Source organism: Geotrypetes seraphini, chromosome 3 (assembly GCF_902459505.1).
Source record: "Geotrypetes seraphini chromosome 3, aGeoSer1.1, whole genome shotgun sequence".
Taxonomy (NCBI): domain Eukaryota; kingdom Metazoa; phylum Chordata; class Amphibia; order Gymnophiona; family Dermophiidae; genus Geotrypetes; species Geotrypetes seraphini.
The window spans coordinates 210,947,888-210,970,424 of NC_047086.1; the positions used below are offsets into that span (position 1 = coordinate 210,947,888).

The following is a 22,537-nucleotide window of genomic DNA, read 5'->3' on the forward strand; positions in this document are numbered from 1 at the left end:
TCGGTACCGATTAATACTTCCATGCCGGTGCTCTTGGCAGAAACACCTACAGTACATACCCGTGATGCTGCCGACCCTGTCCGGTCCCAGGAAAGACATCGGTCTTCCTCACCCAGTACCGCCTCGGTGCGCTCAGGCAAATCTCTTTCAAAGACCCGCCATGCCGAGCCCTCCACACCGATGTCCAAACGTACACACCCCGACATTAGGGACCCAGATTTGTGGGAAGACTCCCCTCACGGTACCGAGGAGGACGCTTCGTCAACCGACGAAGAACCCTCCATGACCGACACCATCTCCAAACCAGAGCAATCCTCTTTCTCCAAATTCCTTAGGGAGATGTCAGCAGCTCTTTCCATTTCCTTAGAGTCCGACTCTAAAAAGTCTCAGGTTTTCCTCAATGCCCTAGACTTTGAGCAACCTCCCAAAGAATTTCTGAAGTTGCCCGTCCACGACATCTTACGGGAAACTTTCTATAAAAACTGGGAAGCTCCCCTCACGGTTCCTGGAGCCCCTCATAAATTGGATAGCTTGTACCGGGTTATTCCAATCCCAGGGTTTGATAAACCTCAATTGCCCCACGAGTCCCTCCTGGTGGAATCTACTTTGAAAAAATCTCAGGGTTCCAGTGTATATGCCTCCACCCCTCCTGGCAGAGAGGGAAAAACCATGGATAAATTTGGTAAGCGCCTTTTCCAAAATGCCATGTTAGCCAATAGAGCCAACAACTACACCTTCCACTTCTCCTTCTACATGAAGCATCTGGTGCAACAGCTCTCCTCCTTACAGAAATACCTTCCTGAACATAAGGTCCCTCTTTTCCAGCAACATATTTCCAGCCTCCTCCAACTCAGGAAATTCATGGTTCGCTCCATCTATGACTCATTTGAGCTGACCTCTCGCGCATCTGCCATGGCGGTGGCCATGCGACGTTTGGCATGGCTGAGAGTCTCTGACCTGGACATTAACCACCAGGACCGCCTGGCTAACGCACCTTGTCTGGGTGATGAACTCTTCGGAGAGTCCCTGGACTCAACAACCCAGAAACTCTCAGCACATGAGACCAGGTGGGACACTCTGATTAAACCTAAAAAGAAGACTCCTCCTGCTCGCACCTACAGACAGCAGTCTTCATACCAGCGCAGGTTCTCGGCCAGACCTCTCAACCCGCCTCAACAGCAGCCTCGCCGACCTCGTCAACAGCATCAATCTCAGGCTCGCTCACAGTCTCACCAACCTGCCAAGCCTCTCCCTCCGTCAAAACCATCTCAGCCCTTTTGACTTTTTCCTCCAGGGCATAGCCAGTCTCCCATCATCATTGCCTCTTCCTCAGCCTATCGGAGGTCGCCTCCAAATCTTCCTCAGCTGTTGGGAGGTCATCACATCAGACCAATGGGTCCTCAACATCATTCGCCACGGCTACTCTCTCAACTTCCAGACTCTTCCACCAGACAATCCTCCCGTAGAGTCTGCTTCTCACTCCTCCCAAACCCCCCTCCTCCTGAGGGAGGTCCAATCCCTCCTTCTTCTCAATGCTATCGAAGAGGTGCCTCCGGACCAAAGGGGTCAGGGATTCTACTCCCGCTACTTCCTGGTTCCCAAGAAGACAGGAGACCTTCGTCCCATCCTCGATCTCAGGGACCTCAACAAGTGTCTGGTCAAGGAGAAGTTCAGAATGCTCTCCCTTGCCACGCTTTACCCTCTTCTCTCTCAACACGACTGGCTATGTTCCCTGGACCTCAAAGAGGCCTACACTCGCATCCCAATCAATCCGACTTCACATCGCTACCTACGGTTTCAGATATAGCACCGTCACTATCAGTACAAAGTGCTACCTTTTGGCCTCGCTTCATCGCCCAGGGTGTTCACCAAGTGCCTTATTGTGGTGGCGGCCTTCCTCAGGTCTCACAACCTCCAGGTGTTCCCCTACTTGGACGATTGGTTGGTGAAAGCACCTACGTCTCCACTTGTGCTACAAGCCACTCATCACACCATCTCTTTCCTCCATCTCCTGGGGTTCAAGATCAACTACCCCAAGTCGCATCTGCTTCCCACACAGCGACTTCAGTTCATTGGAGCAGTTCTCGACACCACACTAATGAGGGCGTTTCTCCCCTCCGACCGTCAACGGACCCTGCTCCACCTCTGTCGTCAGGTGCTCCTTCATCACTCCATTCCTGCCCGACAGCTGATGGTCCTCCTGGGCCACATGGCCTCGACGGTCCATGCACTTCCTCTGGCACGACTCCTCCTCAGGACACCTCAATGGACTCTTGCCAACCAATGGTCACAGACCACGGATCTTCTTTCTCATCCCATCTCTGTGACATCATCTCTTCAGCAATCTCTTCAATGGTGGTTGAACTCCTCAAATCTTTCCAGGGGTCTACTCTTTCATCTACCCCCTCACTCCATGATCATAACCACGGATGCCTCCCCCTATGCGTGGGAGCTCACCTGGGAGATCTACGCACCCAGGGACTCTGGACCCCTCAGGAGCGTCAACATCACATCAATTTCCTAGAACTCAGAGCCATGTTCTATGCTCTCAAGGCCTTCCAGCACCTTCTCTGCCCTCAGGTCCTTCTCCTGTGCACAGACAATCAAGTCGCCATGTACTACATAAACAAGCAAGGCGGCACTGGATATCGCCTCCTTTGTCAGGAGGCTCTCAGCATCTGGACCTGGGCCACGGCCCGCAATCTCTTCCTCAAGGCTGTCTATATCCAGGGCGAACAGAACTCCCTGGCCGACAATCTCAGCCGCATCCTTCAACCTCACGAGTGGACTCTGGACCCTTCAACACTCCACTCCATCTTTGCTCACTGGGGCACTCCGCAGATGGACCTCTTTGCAGCACCTCACAACCATCAGCTACCCCAGTTCTGTTCCAGACTCTTCTCTCCTCATCGTCTGACCCCAGATGCATTCCTGCTCGACTGGACGGATCGGTTCCTCTATGCCTTTCCTCCACTACCTCTGATGTTGCGGATGTTATCCAAACTCCGCAGGGACAGGGCCACCATGATTCTCATCGCTCCTCGGTGGCCTCGCCAACACTGGTTCTCCCTCCTGCTTCAGCTCAGCTCCAGGGAGCCCATTCCTCTTCCTGTGTTTCCTACTCTACTTACGCAGCAACGTCAGTCTCTACTGCATCCCAATCTGTCTTCGCTCCACCTGACAGCTTGGTTTCTCTCGGGCTGACCTCTCCAGAGAATCTGTCTCAGCCTGTCCGTTGCATTTTGGATGCCTCCAGGAAACCGGCCACCCTCCAATGTTACCATCAGAAGTGGACCAGGTTCTCCTCTTGGTGTCTACTGCATCATCACGATCCCACCTCATTAGCGGTGGAAACTGTACTGGACTATTTGCTCTCTCTGTCCGACGCTGGCCTCAAGTCTACTTCAATCAGAGTCCATCTCAGTGCCATCACTGCGTTTCATGAGCCTATCCTCGGAAAATCTCTCACGGCTCATCCACTGGTTTCCCGGTTCATGAGAGGCCTCTTCAATGTCAAACCACCTCTGAAGCCTCCTCCTGTCGTCTGGGACCTGAATGTGGTTTTATCAGCCCTCATGAAACCCCCTTTTGAGCCTCTTGCCACAACTTCGCTCAAACTTCTAACATGGAAGGTGCTTTTCCTCATTGCCATCACCTCTGCCAGGAGGGTTAGTGAGATGCATGCACTGGTCGCCGATCCACCGTTCACTGTTTTTCACCATGACAAGGTGGTTCTGCGTACCCATCCTAAATTCCTTCCCAAGGTGGTCTCGGCTTTTCACCTCAACCAGTCCATTGTGTTGCCTGTCTTTTTCCCTAAACCCCATTCTCATCCTGGGGAACAGGCGTTGCACACGCTGGATTGTAAGCGTGCCCTTGCATACTACCTTGACCGTACCAGGGCTCACCGCTCGTCCCCTCAGCTCTTTCTGACCTTCGATCCTAACCGTCTAGGTCGTCCTGTCTCTAAACGGACGCTTTCCAACTGGCTTGCTGCCTGTATTGCATTCTGTTATGCTCGGGCCGGTCTCTCACTGGAAGGTGCTGTCACGGCCCACAGGGTCAGAGCTATGGCTGCTTCTGTGGCTTTCCTCCGTTCCACGCCCATCAAGGAAATCTGCAAGGCTGCCACTTGGTCCTCAGTTCACACGTTCACTACTCACTACTGTCTGGATGCCTTCTCCAGACGGGATGGACGCTTCGGCCAATCTGTGTTACAAAATTTATTTTCCTAATGGCCAACCATCCCTCCTCCCTCTCTGTTAGCTTGGAGGTCACCCATGCGTTAAGAATATGCTGCCTGCTTGTCCTGGGATAAAGCACAGTTACTTACCGTAACAGGTGCTATCCAGGGACAGCAGGCAGATATTCTTATGTCCCACCCTCCTCCCCGGGTTGGCATCTTAGCTGGCTTATCTTAACTGGGGACCACACTCTCCTCCGTCGGGCGGGAAGGCACTCGCGCATGCGCGGTGCGGCCAACTAGAACTTTCTAGTTAAAAAGGTCCGTACCGGGGCTCTGTCGGTGACGTCATTCATGCGTTAAGAATATCTGCCTGCTGTCCCTGGATAACACCTGTTACGGTAAGTAACTGTGCTGTACTGGAATGGCCTATCATAATTGTGGAAGGTATAGCACAATCCAGATGTGATGACACTGGAATTTTTGTTAGGTGATCAAGTTGCACTGGGTTAGCTGGGCAGCTGCCATCATGATTTTGTACAAACGGAAGCTCTTATCTAATTCTGCCTCTGTCTGTTTATTAACTGTTGTGCGTGCTTCAACTTATCAGAGTTTTCTAAATGCTTTACCCCACCTTTTCATCACCTTGCCTGGACACTAGTTTGCACAAGTAAGACCATTTTAATGCTCTTTATTTTGCATGTGTTTCCCTTTATTTTTTGCATGCAAAAGAATTACGCAGCTGAACTTATTACTATTAACTAATTGTCTGAATTCCAATGATGCCTTTTTGCTAAATTTTGACATGGAATTAAAAAGATTTGTGTGGAATCCTTTTTTAAAATATTACTTGTTTGAGATTTGAAAATTCTTTTGATTTTGTGAGGCACTGTATATTGTCTCATTCTGATTCTCTATATGAAACAATTTGAGTAAGTATCAAATTCTGTTACAATCACTTTAACCCTTTAATTGGCAGATAGTGAAACGGCTGCTTTTTGTAACTTGATGTTGAACGAGAGCAACAGTGCCAAGTAACAGGAATTTGGAGATGCAGATCTCCCATAAGAGCCATAGAAGACATATGTTGCTTCTGAGCAATAATGCCAAATAAAGGGTTAATAAGCAGCAAATTATTTCTAAATCTTGGGTTTTTTCCTATGGTTTATTAAGTGGGCCAAAGGCTGAGATATGCCAAAGTATGGGGGCTTTTACATTTGACATCCAGCACATTAAATTTCGATGGGGTGGGGGTGCTCACTGTATATGAAATAAGCATGAACTTGAATAACAGGTCCAGGGGCAGTGCACCAGATGAAGATTTCATTCTTGAACTCTGCTCTGCCTCCTGGGTCCTGTGAAAGGGTATTTCAGCCATAGCTCAAGAGCAGCACTTGATGTTTGGCTCTAGAGTAGATAGAGATTGGGTTTTCTAGGGAACCATCCTCAAGACTTCTCAGCTTAAGTACTATTGCCAGGATGACTAGGCTAAAAGTGAATAGAGATAAAAGGTGGAGTGGGAAGACTAACCCCCCCCCACCAGCTAACAAATAAAAACGTGTAATACCTTTAGCACAAAGTATGGCAGGTCCCAACTGAGTTTGAATCCCAAAAGGAGCAGGAAGAAACTACCAAGCCAAGAACATTTTAAAAAGGAAGCCACTTGTCTATTGAAACAAATGAAATTTGCTCCTTTTCAAGTTATGGGAGTGGGGGAGTCAGAGAGATGGCTATAGTATCACACTAAAAATATTTGTTGTTTTCACTGCCTTTGAAGAGAACACCAAAAGTAAGTGGTAAAAAAGAGAGGTAACAAATCTTTTATAGCCCTTAGATCAGGGTTGTCCTACATCAGTCCTTGAGGGCCACAATCCAGTCAGGTTTTTAGGATTTCCCCAATGAATTTGCATGAGATCTGTTTGCATGCACTGCTTCCATTGTATGCAAATAGATCTCATGCACATTCATTTGGGAATGTAAACCTGGGTTGGATGCCCTACCTTAGTTGGTCAATGGAATTGAAATGAGTGTGTTTCCACCTCTGCATGCTAAGTTAGCATAAAACAGCATTTCTCAGTTGATGTGCTTTCAGATGTAATCAGCTGTGCCATGGAAAACAGTTAACTACCTATGGTTGAGGTCCAGACTAGAAAACTGAACAGGGATGATGAGAATCCCACGGTACCCATGGTGATCACCCTCCCCCCCCCCCCCCGGGTCATGGGGATGGAAGCACCTCAAGGGGCTTGAATGTTGCCTCAGTAGTGCGCTTCCTTTTCCTGTTCTCCAGCCGCACTTGACCCCTCCACAAAGCAGCTTGCAGCGCTCCCATTACGCTGTCTGCAGGCAATCTGGAAACCTTTCCTCCAACATCGGAGCTGACCTCAGAGGGAAGGCTTCCAGGTCAGCTGCGTGCAAGAACCATGGCCCTGCCAAGAAGTAAGTGCAGCTGGAAGGTATGAAGGAGGCGGCCAACCTGGACAGCTCCAGTACAGTCTTGTGGGAGGGGGGCATGGAAATAGTTGGGCCACAGAAAGGAGGGAGGAAGAGAGCAAGCTAGCACATGCATTGGAATACGGGAGGGGCACAAACTTGGGACAAAGGCTGGAAGGAAGGAGGGGGCACAAACTTGGGACACAAAAGGGAGGGAGTGTGTTTGGACACAGAAAGAAGGGAGGGCATGAACTTGGAACGGAGAGAGGACAGGGGCACAAACTTGGGACATAGGGAGGGAAAGAGATGCTGAGGTAGGGGAGGGAATAGAAGGTGAGAATTGTTGGGTGTGTGTGAGTGAGAGGGAAAGAGAAATGGTGCACATGGGAAATGGAAGAAAGCAGAGAATTACTGGGCATAGGGAGGGAGAGAAGTGAGGTAGAGATGCATGGGGAAGAGAAAGATGAGAGGGAGAAATGTTAGATATGGTGGTGGAGAGGAAACAATGGGATAGATTGAAAGGGATGCAAGAGGGAAGAATGTTAGACATGGTTGTGGAGGGAATGGAAGGAGTGATGTGGCATGGTGCTGGAGAGGGGTGATAGAAAGAAAGAAAGAAAGAAATATTGGGTATGGGGTTGGTAAGAAGGGACGAAAGATGCTGCACATGGTCCAGGGGATAAGAGAGGGAGAAATGGATGTGGCAGTAGAGAGGATGAGAGAGATGCACCTGGATCCCTCTCTCTTTCCCCACTCCCTTTGCAGCAAGGGAGGGAATGAGAGAGATGACAGCAAGAGAGAGAGGGACACATGTTGCCTCCCTTTCTTCACCTCACCTTCCATCCAGCATCTCTCCTTTCACGACTCCGTTCCCTTGTCTCTTTCTTCTCTCTATCCCACCCCCAACACCTGCCTTCTCTTTCTCCTGATCTCTCTAAAATCCTTCCCACTTCTATACAAAATCTGCCCTTCTTCTCTCCCACCCCACGTCCACTAGGTTCTGCCCCCTCCCCTTCTCCCATTCCGCTTCCACCGGTATCTGTTACCTCTCTTCCATCCCACTTCCACCAGTGTCTGTTCCCTCTCTTCCATCCACCAGCGTCTGCCCTCTAGCATCCTGCAGTGCTCAAGTGAAGCAAATCAGCTGCGGGACAGTCCTGTACATGTACATATCTGTGGCTGCTAGCTCTGCCCTGGAAGAAGAAGCGACATCGGAAAGGGCAGGCCAGCAATCATAGGTTGTATGGGAAGGTCCAGCTGTTGGTCTGTTTCAGGAAAGCAGCAAGTGAAGGAGCTGTTGGTCCTGACTCCACTGGCTGCGCAGCCTCCTCCTATAAGGTGTGCTGCTATGCAGCTTAGAGGGAACATTGGATATAGATGCAATAATAAGATAGACATAGATGTGTTTGACATAGATGCAATAATAAGATGCATGTTCTGCCATCTTATTATTGTGTTATTATACTGGTTTACCTGATCATCTAAAGAAAAAAATTATCAATCTACCATATTTGGTTGTAAACAAGCAAGTGTCTCAACTTCTTTGCTTGAACACTTCCCCAGTCTTCACCCCCCCCATAGGCAGTTGGCTCACTACCGAAAAGCGGTCTGACTGGGAAAATGGAATTCTGATCTAGCCCATCTTATTTGCCAGATGGTCAGTTTTGGATAGACCTGAGCCCAAAGTGGGTAGGTACAAAATGTTTTCTTTAGATCCTTCTCCAACCATTCTCTGGGATCTCTACTCCTCTGATGCAAACCAGCATCTCTTTCTCTCCCCCTACCACTCGGTGCACTTTTTTAAAACTTCTCTGATCAATTTCTTTGACTGGGTGACCAGAGAATTTGATAGAGGAAGTGCGCAAGATGGGGTATATTTAGATTTTAGCCAAGCCTTTGACAGTGTTCCACAAAGGCATTTAATAAATAAACTGAGTGCCTTTGGTGTGGGCCCAAAAGTGACAGACTGGGTCAAGAATTGGTTGAGTGGAAGGCAGAGGATAGGTCAATGAAGATTGCTCTAAGGAAATGGATGCTACCAGTGGAGTGCCTCAATGTTTGGCTCTTTTGTGTGTTCTTTTAAGATTTTTTGTAAGCAATATTGCAGAACGGCTGTCAGCTAAGATTTGCCTCTTTGCAGGTGATACCAAAATCTGCAATAGAGTACACACCCTTGATGGTGTAAATAACATGAGGAAGGACTTAGTGAAGCTTGAAGAATCGACTGAAATTTGGCAGCTAATATTTAATGCTAAGAAATGCAAGGTCATACATGTGGGCTGTAGAAATCTGAGGGAACGGTACAGTTTAGGGGGTGAAGAACTTTTGTGCATGAAAGAGGAGTGGTACTTGGGTGTGATAGTATGTGATGATCTTAAGGTGGCCAAATGTTTTGAAAAAGCTAGATGGATGCTAGAGTGCAAAGGGAGAGATATGGCCCATAGAAAAAAGGAGGTATTGATGCCCCCTGTAAAAGACTCTGGTGAGACCTCATGTAGAATATTGTGTACAATTCTGGAGACCACACCTTCTAAAAGATATAAACAGGATGGAGTCTGTCCAGAGGAGGACTACTAAAATGGTCGGTGGTCTTCGTCATAAGGTATTTGGGGACATACTTAAAGATTCCAATACGTACACTTTGGAGGAAAGGTGGGAGAGGGGAGATATGATAGAGATGTTTAAATACCCATGTGGCATAAATACATATGAGGTGAGTGTTTCATTTGATGAGGGCATAGGATGAAGTTAAGAGGTGATACGCTCAAGAGTAATCTGAGGAAATACTTTAGAAAGGGTGGTAGATGCATGTCTGAATTCAAGAAAATGTGGGATCACTTAGGGAGAGGAGGCGCTAATGATTGCTGTGGATGGACAGACTCGACTGGATGGACCATTTGTCCTTTAACTGCCATCATGTTTCTATGTTTCTCTTCTTGAAGTCCCTGGGAGTCATACAAGCTGCTTACATCAGCCCAACAGCCTCTGTGGAAGCGGGAAGAATCACCCAAGGGAAGGCTGTGGGGTTGGCATGAACAGCTTATGTGATTCCCAGTGATCTCCAGAATAGAAAAGAAGTTTTAAAAGGTACATAGGGATTGAGACTGGTTTGGTGGGGAGTTGGGAAAGGGAAAGAGAGATGCCTGGAGTCTTCAACTGGTAGGGTTAGGGATCTGTACCAGCCACAGCAAGTGTGCCACTGCTTGTTGGGATCTGGCCAAACTGTGGCTATGTTACTGTTCACTTAGGGATAAATATGAAGTCTAAACATGAGGACCCTGATTCGTAGCAGATGAAAGAACTTGAGAAAATTGTAAGCCTTCCGTTAACTGGAAAAATATTTTTTCATCATTTCTCCAAGCAGAGTACTGAGGAAGATTAAAGTCTACCAACACAAACAATCAAACTGGAGACAAGTCCCAGAAATAAATTCAGTGAAATCTTAAAGGAATTTGAGAGACATAATAGTTCTCTATAGATTAGCAAGAGGGATTTTTGTTATAGACTTGTCCCTTGGGTCTTTTCTTAGGAGCTGATGCTCAAAAGCTTGCAAGAGTCCTCACTCTACTTCAAACTTAGGATAAAGCATTAACTGTTACATGCTCAAACTAATGAGCATGCAGATTACTGCCATGTTATAGTTGTGACAATAATCTGTGGCTTAGTGCAAAATGTCAACTTCTGTAGCGCCTGGTAGACTGGTATAGTCCTTACGAATGGGTATATATCTCATCATGATCAGCAGGTGGCGACTGAAACAAAACTATGGAACAGTACATAAGAGGTACCTTTCCCTATTCCTATCAGTCATTTTTCAGTCTCAGCAGGTGTGAGGAGCTGCACCCATCTTCCTTGGTAGGGCTGTTGGAATTTGTTTAGGGATCCTGGTCCCTGTTTTTAGGCCAGATTGAGCTTGGGTGCGCCCTGTTTGGGGGTCTGTCCAACCTCGGGTGTGTCAAATCCGGTGGATCTCATGCTGGGTCCCTCCCCCCATTTCTTCCACCTCCCCCCATTTTTTTTAGAGGTGCCTCAGCAGTAAGCCTTGCCTCCTAATTCAAGCAAGGCATATTGCTTTGAGAGTCAGTGGAGTCTGTTTTTTTCTTCTTTTTTTTTTTTTTTTCATTTTCAGATTATAAACTTTTTTTTATAAATAATTTTTATTGATAAAGTAGCCAACAGCAAAACAAGAAAACATAAACTACATTGCCAGAGTGATCAATAAGTCCAGAACTGTACAGCAGTCCAAGAAGGGCAATAGACAGAAACAACCTGAAAACAGAAGTGAGATACCAGCGATTGCATATCACACACAATCCAAAAGTGCTTCAGCAGAGCCATGATCAAGCATAGTCCCCACAATCGAGAGAGAAAACTAAAGCTCCGAAGAAGCCCCCTCCGGGAGAACTAACCATGGCTGAAATAACCGTTTATTATGGTTTGACCCCCCTGACCTACACACCTGCACAACCACACCAACCGACAACCGCCATCAAAACATACCGTATTAACCACAGCAAATGAACCCCATACATATCCCTATGCACACTCTAACCATACCCACACCATTCATACTGGCTTGAGAGTAGAAGCACAACTGCAATCTCCTAAGAGCCAGGAAAGCAGGATCATAGTTGGACAGCAGAAACAACCGTTTCCCCCGCTAGTAGGAACGCTCTCCACAAGGAAGCAGCTTCTTGCATCCTCCGTAGCCATTGGGGAAAGGAAGCAGGCATCGGGTCCATCAGCAAAAGCGCTGTGTAGAGAAACTTCCGGTGTGGAAGAGCAAAGCCCCTGCGAAGGAGCTCCCTCTGAACCCCCAACAATAACAGGCCATAATCCCGGGGCACTTGCCTCCCAATCAGGTCATCGAGAAAGGGGAGGACTCGAAGCCAGACAGCCACATGAGCTTTACCCCAAGCTCTTGAGATATAAGCACAATGTAGGATTTTGAATTGCATTTTTCTAAGGTCGGTAGACCCCACCAGAAGAGAAATATTAGCAAAAAGATCCAAAAATTGGGCCCTGTTGTAGTCAACAGCCAGATCCTTGGACCACAGGCCAGCCACCCTCTCTAAATGTGGCGCTATAGGGGCAAATTTAAGGGCCCTGTACCATGTGGCCAACTGATTCATCTGCGAGGGTATCAGCACCAATTGTGCATCTAAACTACCCATGGACCACTTCTCCCTTCACTGGCATACTAGGGAAGAATAGTAATGTTGTGCCTGTAAATAAACCCAAAACTGAGTAGCAGGGAGCTCCCATTTGGACTGAAGCTGAGCAAAGGTGGGGGAAAACTCCCATGCCCCCTCAGAAAGATGCCGCAGACTGACACAGCCCCAGGTCTCCCACAATTGGAACCCTGTTATACCCATTCCCGGAGTAAAGTCAACATTCCCCACCAGAGGAAGAAAAGGAGAGGCCCGAGGGGAACGCTGCTGTCTCCGTCTCCACCACCTCCATGCCAGGCGCAAGGGGTACAAAAATTGAAACTGAGGACTAGCCCCCAAAACGTTCCGTGGCGCTACGTGCAATAAAGAGAGAAAGGAGTGGGGAGCGCACCAGGTCAATATCCACCCAGTAGGGGTAAATCTGTAATTTCCCGTGATGCCTTCATGCACAAACCGCTTCAGGGATGCTACATTATGCAAACGAATATCCGGGAGGTTCAACCCCCCCCCCCCCCAGCCGTACGTCTAGGGACAATGTGTTGAAACTCATCCGGGTTTATCTTGTTCCGCCAGATAAAGGAGAGCAAAATAGATTTGAAGACCTGTTCGTCTTTGGTAGTAAGCCACAAATGAACCATCTGTAAGGGGTTTAAAAGTTTAGAAAGTAGAACCGGCTCCAAAGAGACAGCGGCAAATCCTTCCATTTAATACAAAGGGCACAGATAGCTTCAATATGATTAAGAACATTATAGCGATACATAAGGGAAAGTTGGGCGCTCAGGTGAACCCCCAGATAGCGCATCGGTTTCCGTACGGGGGGGAATAGGGAAATCATCATGCCAGCGCCGCATGGCCACCGAGCAAGCAGTAGCTCAAGCAGACAGCTCAAAAGCATCATAGGAGGACAGAAGGAGCTGCAGCCGAAGTTGGGACAAGGATGCAAGGACTTCCTGATATTAAAAATGCGCACAAGAATCCAGATAAGGCATGAACTTTTGAAGGATGGAGAGAAAGAATTCAAAATGAAAATTATAATTATAATTGAGGACTCTAGAGGTCATCATGGAATTTTGGTAGATGCGACGACCAAACCTGTCCATCGTTTTGCCCTCCCTGCCTGGAGGAACAGTGGCATATACCTGGAAGGGTGAGATCTTTTCAAAGAAGATTCAACCAGAAGTGATTGGTGAGACAATTGAGCATTGTCAAACCCCTTGTGATGAGCAGTCCTATATCTGGAATCCAATTTGCCTGGAACAGCTGGAATGGAATAAGGAGTTTCCAGACAGCGGACAAAGGTTTGATCGAAAAGCTTTGTGGAGAGGAAGCTTGAGGGATTCAGCAGGAGGTTGAGGAAGATGCATGGTCTCGAGATACTCCTTGGAAAACTTAGATCCAGTGTCAAATTGAATATCCAAATCAGCTGCCATCTGACAAAGAAGAGACGAAAAAGACAGCTGATCTGCCAAAGTCTGGCCTCGAGAGGGACTCGAAGAAGTCGAGGCGGCTTGCTCCAATGAAGAAGGAGACCTGGATGGAGAAAAAGAACCCACTGGGTCTTCGAGGTTCGAAGCAGGCAGTGGGGAATACTGAAGGAAAGGCTGCTTCCGTTGAGGCGAGGCATGCCTGGATGAATGCTTTGAAGAATGCCTCAATCGATGATGCGAGCTGTGCCTTGAAGCAGGCCTTGACAATCGAGGAGAGCGTGTCCCCACCGAAGCCCCCAGAGAATGGATAGGGCTGGAGGCTGTGGAATGAAGCAGAGGAGGCTGAGTGGAAGAACCTCGAGGCACTCGCAAAGACTCTGCTCCTTGTATCAAGTGTACGGGTTCCAACGGAGGCAAGGGCAAAGACTCTGCTCCTTGCGATGCATGCCGAGATGCCAGACCAGACACTCGCAGAGACTCTGCTCCCTGTAGAGAGTGTGCATACGACTGAGGCACAGGAGGCGGCTCGACCTCGCGGGAGGCCTCTGCATGCCCAGGCTGGATTTGCGAGAGAAGCTTCAGCCCCATGGTAGTAAAGAGCTGAATGAATTGCTTCTCTAACAAGGTCTGGAACGAAGCCGGCAAGGATGGATCCGCGTCTCCAATGGGACCACCTGCACGGGCTTCGATCTCCCTCGAGGCAGTGTGAGAGTGCTTAGACTTAGAAGCCTTGGGCACTTTAAGCACCACCGGGGGAATGGGCTGATGTGCTACCTGACCTGAAGAGACAGAGGAAGGCACTGCAGCAGGCGTCGAAGACATAGCCGGTACAAACGAGGCAGGTTTGATGAGGCTCGCAGTGGAAGCTTGCAGAGCATCGGATGATGCCGAGGGTGAAAGCTCCATCGAAGACTCCATGCTGAAAAGCTGCTCCCACAGGAAGCAACGACGCTTGAAAGCACGAGATGTAAGTGTTGAGCAAGGCCAGCACGATTTCGGGAGATGTTGAGGCCCGAGACACCGAAGACAGCGTCGATGAGGGTCCGTCAGGGAAATTGCGCGCTGGTACTTGGAACACTTTTTAAAGCCGGTTGCAGGCCGGGACATAGGCCGAAAAACCTCCGCCGCAAGATCGAAGCCGCGGTTACTGGATGCTAGGATCCACCTTGGGGGTTAGTGCCCAAGAATAGGATTTGGGTGTCATCGTAGACATTTCAATGAAACCTTCCGCCAAATGTGTGGCAGCAGCCAAAAGGCAAACAGGATGCTAGGAATTATTATAAAGGGATGGTTAACAAGACTAAGAATGTTATAATACTCCTGTATTGCTCTATGGTGTGACCTCATCTGGAGTATTGCATTAAGGTCTGGTCTCCGTATTTCAAGAAAGGTATAGCGGTACTAGAAAAGGTTCAAAGAAGGACAACCAAGATGGTAAAGGGGATGGAACTCCTTTCGTATGAGGAAAGAGGTTAGGGCTCTTGGAAAAGAGACGGCTGAGGGGAGATATGATTGAAGTCTACAAAATCCTGAGTGGAGTAGAATGGGTACAAGTGGATCGTTTTTTTATTTTATTTTTTTACTCCATCAAAAATTAGAAAAGACTAGGGGACACTCGATGAAGTTACAGAGAAATACTTTTAAAACCAATAGGAGGAAATATTTTTTCACTCAGAGAATAGTTAAGCTCTGGAACACTTTTGCCAGAGGTTGTGGTAAGGGACCCTCGGCCACAAGAGGGCATCAGCTCAAACTCAGGGGCGGGAAATTTCATTGGGACACCAGGAAATATTTCTTCACCGAGAGTGGTTGATCCTTGGAACGAGCTCCCGGTGCAGGTGGTCGAGGCAAACAGCGTGCAAGAATTTAAGAGCCCTTAAAGGCTTAAGCTAAGGTGTGGGATCCCTAGGATAGTAGACTTGGGGGTGGGTCAGTAGAGTGGGCAGACCTGATGGGCTATGGCCCTTATCTGCCGTCATCTTCTATGTTTCTATGACACGGGGACAAATTTTTCCCCATCCCGCAGGAACTCATTTTCCTGTCCTGTCCCAGAGAGTTCTTTTCCTATCTCTGCCCCATCCCTGCAAGCTCCGTCCTCATCTACACAATTTAAAATCATAAGTGTTCGAGGCTTGTGTGGTTAAGACAGAGTTTACAGGAATGGGACAGGAACAGTGACAAAACTCATGGGGACGGGGTGGAGAAATTTGAGTTCCTGTGGGGATAGGGAAAAATGTGACCCCCGTGTCATTCTCTAGACTAAGAGTAAGATAGCATAGCTGGTTTTAAGAAATATTTGGCCACTTTCTTGGAGGAAAAGCCCATAGTCTGTTATTGAGAGACATGAGGGAAGCCACTGCTTGCCCTGGATCGGTAGCATGGAATGTTGCTGTTCCTTGGGTTTTGGCCAGGTACTAGGGACCTGGTTTGGCCACCGTGAGTTTGGGCTACTGGGCTTGATGGACCATTGGTCTGACCCAGTAAGGCTATTCTTATGTTCTTAAAGTTTTGGGGACCTTTTTACTAAGTTTTATTATCTATATTGTGCCAACCAACCATGTGGTAATTTATTATTTGAAAGTTTTGTGGAGGCAGTCTGCCAGGGTGGAGAATGGACATGGATGCGCTGTTCAGCTAGTGCACAAACATAGACTTGACTCGGGAGCCCTTATTTCCTCCTTAACTTTTTTAATGGCCACACACTAATGCTAACTAGTGCTGCCCGATTCAGGAAATAATTTTGATTCGATTCAGCCTATTGAATCGATTTTTCGATTCGATTCAATTCAATTTTCCTGCCCAATTGGGTGTTTTTTTTCCAACATCCTGGTGGGTTTATTTTATAGCTTCTTCACCCCCTTTGCCCTCTCCTACCCACACTGGCGCTGTGGTGTAAACAAAATAAACAAAAAAAATACTTTTCCTCTCTCTGTTAAATCCTAGCTCACGTACGCGGTCTAACACCAGCTCTGGAAGGATACACATTTCAAATCTGACATATTGTAATCACAAAACAGAAAATAAAATTATTTTTCCTACTTTTTGTTGTCTGGTCATTTTTCAAATCATGTTGGTCCCAGGCTCTGGTTGTCTTCTGATCAGGCTCTCCTTCTTTCTCCGTGCTAACCATCCATCTTCCATCTCTGTCCTCCCCTTCTGTTTCCCTTTCCTCCCCCGGAGGTCTGGCATCTTTCCTTTTGTTCATCTCCATCCCCCCCGCAGCTGCAGCAATGGACCCCACCATCCACAGATCCACCATCTCTCCTTTCATCTAGCATCTCTCTTCTGTGTCCCTGTCCCTATTCTCCTCTCCATTACTGTCCCCCTTGTGTCCCTGTTCCTACGCTCCCTCCATGCCCAGCATCTTATCTCTCCCCATATCCAGCTTCTTCTTTCTTTCTTCCTTACCTCCTGTATCCCTTTCCCCAGGTACAGGTTTTCTCCTACTATCCTCTCCTGCCATCCTGCACCCTGCCCACCTACTTTGGAGCAGTATCTGTCTCTCTTGTACCCTTCCCCTTGTGGTCTTGCATTTCTCTATCCCTCTCTCCATTAGTCCAGCACCTCTCCGTCATCTGCTTTCCTCCCTCTCTTTTTGGTTTGATCTCTCTGTTCCCTTCACTTCACCCCATGTCTGGCATCTCCCCTCCCCTCTCTTACTCCTTCCTCCTCCTCCCTCTGCACAGGCCTGACCCCCGCCGTAAAGGCACTCTTCCTCCTCCCCGCGAAGGCCTGCTCCCCCCGCAAGCCTACATGTTCCCCCAGCTTCCCTGCTAATATGGCAGCCTGCAGGATCGCTGGTTCTATAGCGATCCCTGCATCCGGCTATCGTCCTCAGCGGCATGTTTTCTCTGCCGCGATCCTGCCCCTGACGTCAGAGCAGGGGCAGAACTGTAGCAGAGAGAACGTTGCGCTGAGGATAACGGACAGCTGTAAGGATCGCTATAGTGATCCTGCAGGCTGCTATATAAGCTGTTTAAAGTAATAGTGGGGAAACTGGGGGAACATGCAGGCCTTTCTGACTGACCCTCCCCCCTCAAGCAGGAGCGGCAGTGGACAGCCAGCAAGAGGCAACGCTGCCGCTCCTGCTTTAGGAAGGCACGGGGATAAGGGTCGGTCATCGAATCAGGAGACCAATTTTTTTTTTTTTTAATCGATTCACCTGATTCGAATCGGTGAATTGGGCAGCACTAATGCTAACGCCAGCACACGGCCATTGATTAAACTAATTGAAAAATGCCCTTATTGACAGCTGTATTAGAAATGGGCTTGGCATGTGGAAAAGGCCCCGAATAAGGGCACAACAGGCCAATTTCATAGCATAGCTTAGTAAAAGGACCCCTTTATGAGGTATAGAATTATTCTTTGGCTTCATGCTGACCATCTGCTGAATAGGGTCATGACTTTGTCAAGTTTAAATATTGGTACATCCATAGTCACTGTGCTTCATGTCAATAGGCTGCCCAAATGCAACAACCAACTGGTAGTCAAACAGGTGTCACTGCAGTCTCTGCAAATGTGTTTATTGAACAAAAAAAATGGAGCGCTATTTTCCCCACTCCTGCCTCTTCAGTGAATTGAAGGAAATATCTGTTCAAAGAGCAGGTGGTGTCCAAAGGCAGAACTGAGAAGCGCTGGGCTGTAACTCACCCTACACTTTCTAAGGTGAAGAGACCGAGTCCAAGGAATCGGTTTTCTTTGTAGATCTTTACAGATGTTTGCTTTATTGCTCAGTAGCGTTACTCAAGCCCACTTAGAGAATTTGTCTTGCAAGAATGTATTGCACGAGCCTTTTAAAATTTGGGGGGTAAAAGAAACAAATGACCACTTTTTTTTTTTCTTGCAAGACCTCTACGGGTCCTTGAAAAATGCATGACTCCTTAGTGAACCGTAGCACCGTGCATCTAAAAGGGCACTGAAAGCTCTGTGGTCCTTGTAAGCTACAGACTGCTGTGGTTTTCAGGAGAACAAGAATATACAAACCTAAAAAAATATGCAGATGGGATCTCATGAGTGAGAATTTTATTACAGGTATCCCAAAAATCTTGGGGATAGGTCAGTGTTAGCAGGTCAGTTCTGTGTTAAATTTTGTATTCACAGCACATGTGGCTATCGTAAGGACTAACATTTGCATGTTACATCTTTTATTTGCTTGCTGCCTGTACTTGCCCTTCCCTCCTTGGTTGTGCTGTGCCTACCTCTCTTTTACCTGTTGCTCCTTCCCTTTAGAACCCCTGATTTTCTTACAGAAGAAAACTGTCAGGTTTGTAGCACTCACTCAAAATCGGCATAGCTTTTATGGTGCCAACTAACCTTGCTTTGCACTTCTCTAACGAACGTTATCCATGTGAATGAATATCTGTGACCCCCTTGTTCCAGCCCTGGGGATTTTCAAGTTCATGAAAGTGTCCATTGGGGTTCCTGTTGGTGTAAGTATTTATAAAATGGTTTAGTGCATGGAATAATCTGCTAATATGGTTTCTGTGTTTCTCTTTCTTATAACCTTTTCTCACCTCTGGGGGAACTCAAGGAGCTGGTAAGCATTCTGGTGATATTCTGTCAGCTTGTGTTTGTAGCAGTATGTGTTGTCGAACCTTTTGTCTTTACCAAATGTGTGGGCATATTTTTTTAAATGCTTAAAGCTATCTTTTATAAACCAGAATAAACCTAGGAATTGAACATAGTACCTTACTATGCATTTGGTGTAAAATTTATTAAACTTTGGGATCCTGTATAGACAGACTACTCGCTTTCACCACAAACACCACAAAGTTGAAATTCAAATGGACTACTAAATCTAGAAAACAACTGTCAAAAATCTTCATTTCTGATACATTTTTGTTGCAGAAAAACATTTTAAATGTTTGTTTTAATGGTTTCTGTACTTGGACATCTACCTTATTAGGCAAAATGGAACGGCTATTACCTTGTGACAGCTTCCTTTATGCTCTGTAGCATAATTTGAGCACATTAGATGTGGATGGTTCCTTTTTTAAATCTCCAAATATGAAAAGGATGGAAAGAAAAGAATGTTCTATTTTGAAGGGGGGAGGGATCATATCGGAGAAATGTTGGACATGGAAGTCATAAGTTGTGTTCTAGCTATGGTAAAGATAAAAAGTTCTCTCTTGTGACTAATCTTTATATTTTTTCCTGTAATTTTAAAGACTTGCAAATGCTACTATTTCAGTTTGATTTTCTGGAACTCATCCATGTTCTAATTGCATGATAACTTTAATAGTAAGAGTGTACATCTAAACAATTTCATTGGGCAATTTAACACCAAGTTTGATCTTAGCATATTTTTTTTAATGGCAGTGTTTGTGGGTGAATCAGGACTTTATTGTCCTTGCAGTGGATTACGGTATTATATGCATTTCTCAGACTGAGATGGCTATAGGGTGGCTTCATGCAGCAGGTCTGGGGTTTCTTATATGGATTCTGGTTCATATCTTGTAGCATCCTCATGATGATGTCTTCATCATTTTTTCTCACTGCTTTTACAAGTTGCCCCCAAGTCAAACCCAGAAAACAATTTACATGCTTTGAGCTTATGGGAAAAGAATAGCTATGTTTAATAAAATCTAAAATGTCAGTCTCTTTCACAAGAAGAGCCACATAGATTATGGAGAAAGTGGTCCCTATTTAATCATCTCAATGCTTGAAAATGCTGTGGAGGTGGGGGAATGGGGTCAGATAGTGGGAAAGGGGTGAGGCAGGGGATAGGTTTTCCAGAAGTCACTGATGTGGCAGATGGTTAGTCTGTGTCAAATCTAGGTTTCTCTGAAGCTGACAACCCTGCCCCTTGCTTTCCTTCACTTTCCCAGCATCTTCTTCCTTACCCCCAAAAAAAGCCCCTTGAAAAGAGCACAGCACTGTCCAGTGTTGGGGCCATTTTAGGGCTATTAGTAGCACAGGGAGTAATTGCTGCTTTCAGTGCTCTCTTCCTGGCTTGTTAGCAGATAAAGTGGAGGCATATGATGACCTGAGGCAGCAGTGGTGGCTTTAAGCATCTGTGCTTTTTAATATTTCTCTTTCCTCATTATTGACGCTGATGGAGCTTTTAGGTTTAGTTGAATTTATTTATGCAGATGATATATAGATACTTTTTGTTACCAATTATTTCTTCTTCATCAGTGTGTGCTGTGCTGCGAGATGCCAGTGAGGAGGCGGAGAGGCACCAGCTGACTACAGGATGTACCTCTCGCCACGAGAGGCATGTCCTTTAGGCAGTCAGCCGGTGCCAGTGTCCCTCCGTACCTCTCTTCCTCTTGGTCCCCCCAGCCCCACATAGCATACCAATTTCAGAGTTAGCAAGCTGAGGGCCCCGTTTGGAGGGCCTTCACGTATGCACGGATTTTGACGCAATGATGTCACACATTCGTGTGATGTCATCACATCGACATTCGCGCATGCCCGGGGGGCTCTCCAGCCACAACCCTGAGTTTAGTGTGCTGCGGGCTTGAAAAAGTTTGCGAAACACTGTTCTACATCTATATTGGCTTTGAATCGTTTAATCGGTTAAGTGCTGCTGAAAATTATTGGATAGCCCCGAACAAGCGATTTAACTAGTCAGTGCCTGCTTCTGGCCATTTAAATCATTATGAATATTGACCAATTTTATTCAACATTTTTAAGTCCTTTAGCTAGAATGGTCCAGAAAGTAGGTATGAATACCTGGCTGGTATACATTTCTAAAACTATTGCCTGCTATATTACTGGGGATTAGATAGGCCTCGGTTCAAATTAAAGTTGGATCATCATTACATAAGATTAGTAGATAGCATTAAATATCTAGGCATTTTAATTGATGTTCAGCTGACTTTTGAGGAACAAGTTTCAGCTGTAGAAAAAAGAGGATTTGGGACTTTGCAACATAGGGAGATTATGAGTTTTTTTGGAGATAAAGGCCTTCCATACTCTCCTGAATGCATTTTTTGTTGCCTAAATTAAACTATGGTCATATGCAAGAATATTTCTGGACAGTTAAAGCACCTACAAACCCTTCAAAATACAGCTATTCGCCTATTGGGTAGAACTCATCTTAGGGAACATGTGACCATTATTTTTACAATTTCATTGGCTTCCTGTAAAGTATAGGATAGATTTTAAAAATTTTAAGATTTTAAGATATTGTGTCTCGTATTTGAACTGGAGCCTCCTTACCTCGTCACTGGCGATGCTCTATGTCCCTATTAGATGCCTTAGATCAGGGGTGTCAAACTCAATCACATAGGGACTGAAATCTAAACAACAGGCTAAGTTACAGACTGAATTTTTTTTATTAAGATACTTAGTCTTAGTAGAAGTATAGATCCTTCCTCACCCTGAGACACCACACCATTCCAGGGATTCACCTGGTTATTTTCACCTCATAGATGTTACCATACTTAATTCCAACTTTATTCAAATAGGCCCCAATTCATTAAAGTCAGGTTTAGCGACAATCACTGCTAACCAACCCGATTCACAAAATGACCCACCACGTGTTTTTCCCCTCAATTGCCCATTTTCAGATCCGGCTATGCAAATTTGTAAAACCCCATGCAATTGAGCGATTGATTCACTAGCATTTGCTTGGCTATTTTGTATCGGGTTTTATGATCCTAAAACCCGACTGCCATGGGGTTTTTGGGTTTCTTTTTCTTTTTTTTTTCTTTTTTTAATGGCACAGATATTTTGCATGTATTACACACGCAAAATATTTGTCGTCGTCCCCTCAAAAAAAGAAAAAAAATCCCCCGTCGACAGCCTCCCCCCCAACAATCGTGGTGACCCACCTGAACCCCAAAAAGATGGCAGGAGGGATACCCATTCCCTCCTGCCATGAAGGCCCTCCACACGAAGAAAAAAGCAGGAGGGAGGCCCAATCACTCCTGCCCTCGAAGGCACCCACCTGCTCCCCAAGGAAAAAAAACGGCAATGGGATGCTCACTCCCTCCTGCCTACAAATTCTCCCCTGAAAAAACCCAGCAGGAAGGATGCCCACTCTCTCCTGCCTTTACATCAGGAGCAGGAAGGGTGCCCATTCAGACCCTCTGGCCTCCTCCTGCACAATGTGGGCCTTAGGCCCCGCCTTGGTGCATCATGTGATGCACGGGGAAGGGTCTAAGGCCCTGATTAGCTCAGGTGCCTGGGCTCCTCCTTTGGGAGGGGCCTGCCTGAGGCATCTGAGTCAATCAGGGACTTACTTAGGGAGGAGCCTAAGAAAATCCCTGATTGGCCTCCTTTTGTTTTTTTTCTTCATTGTAGTTCTCCCTCCTTATCTTTCCTATTATGTCCTGCCTTTTTAGTCTCTTGTTTGTGTTCCCCTTTTTACTGTA

At 46.7% G+C, this 22,537-nt stretch overlaps 1 protein-coding gene across 4 annotated transcripts in view; it reads left to right on the forward strand.

The window, feature by feature from the left end:
- Window positions 1–22,537, forward strand: part of DCTN2 (dynactin subunit 2) — a 133,454-nt gene that overhangs the window by 33,240 nt on the left and 77,677 nt on the right. The window contains exons 3-4 of one of the 4 annotated variants that reach the window (XM_033937476.1): window positions 4,845–4,853; window positions 18,745–18,750. The exons of 1 other annotated variant lie outside the window; for it this stretch is intronic. In XM_033937476.1, coding sequence (XP_033793367.1) covers window positions 4,845–4,853; window positions 18,745–18,750 — 15 coding nt within the window. The remainder of the gene's footprint in view (window positions 1–4,844; window positions 4,854–18,744; window positions 18,751–22,537) is intronic. 2 more of the 4 variants (XM_033937477.1, XM_033937478.1) reach the window with 2 other exon arrangements.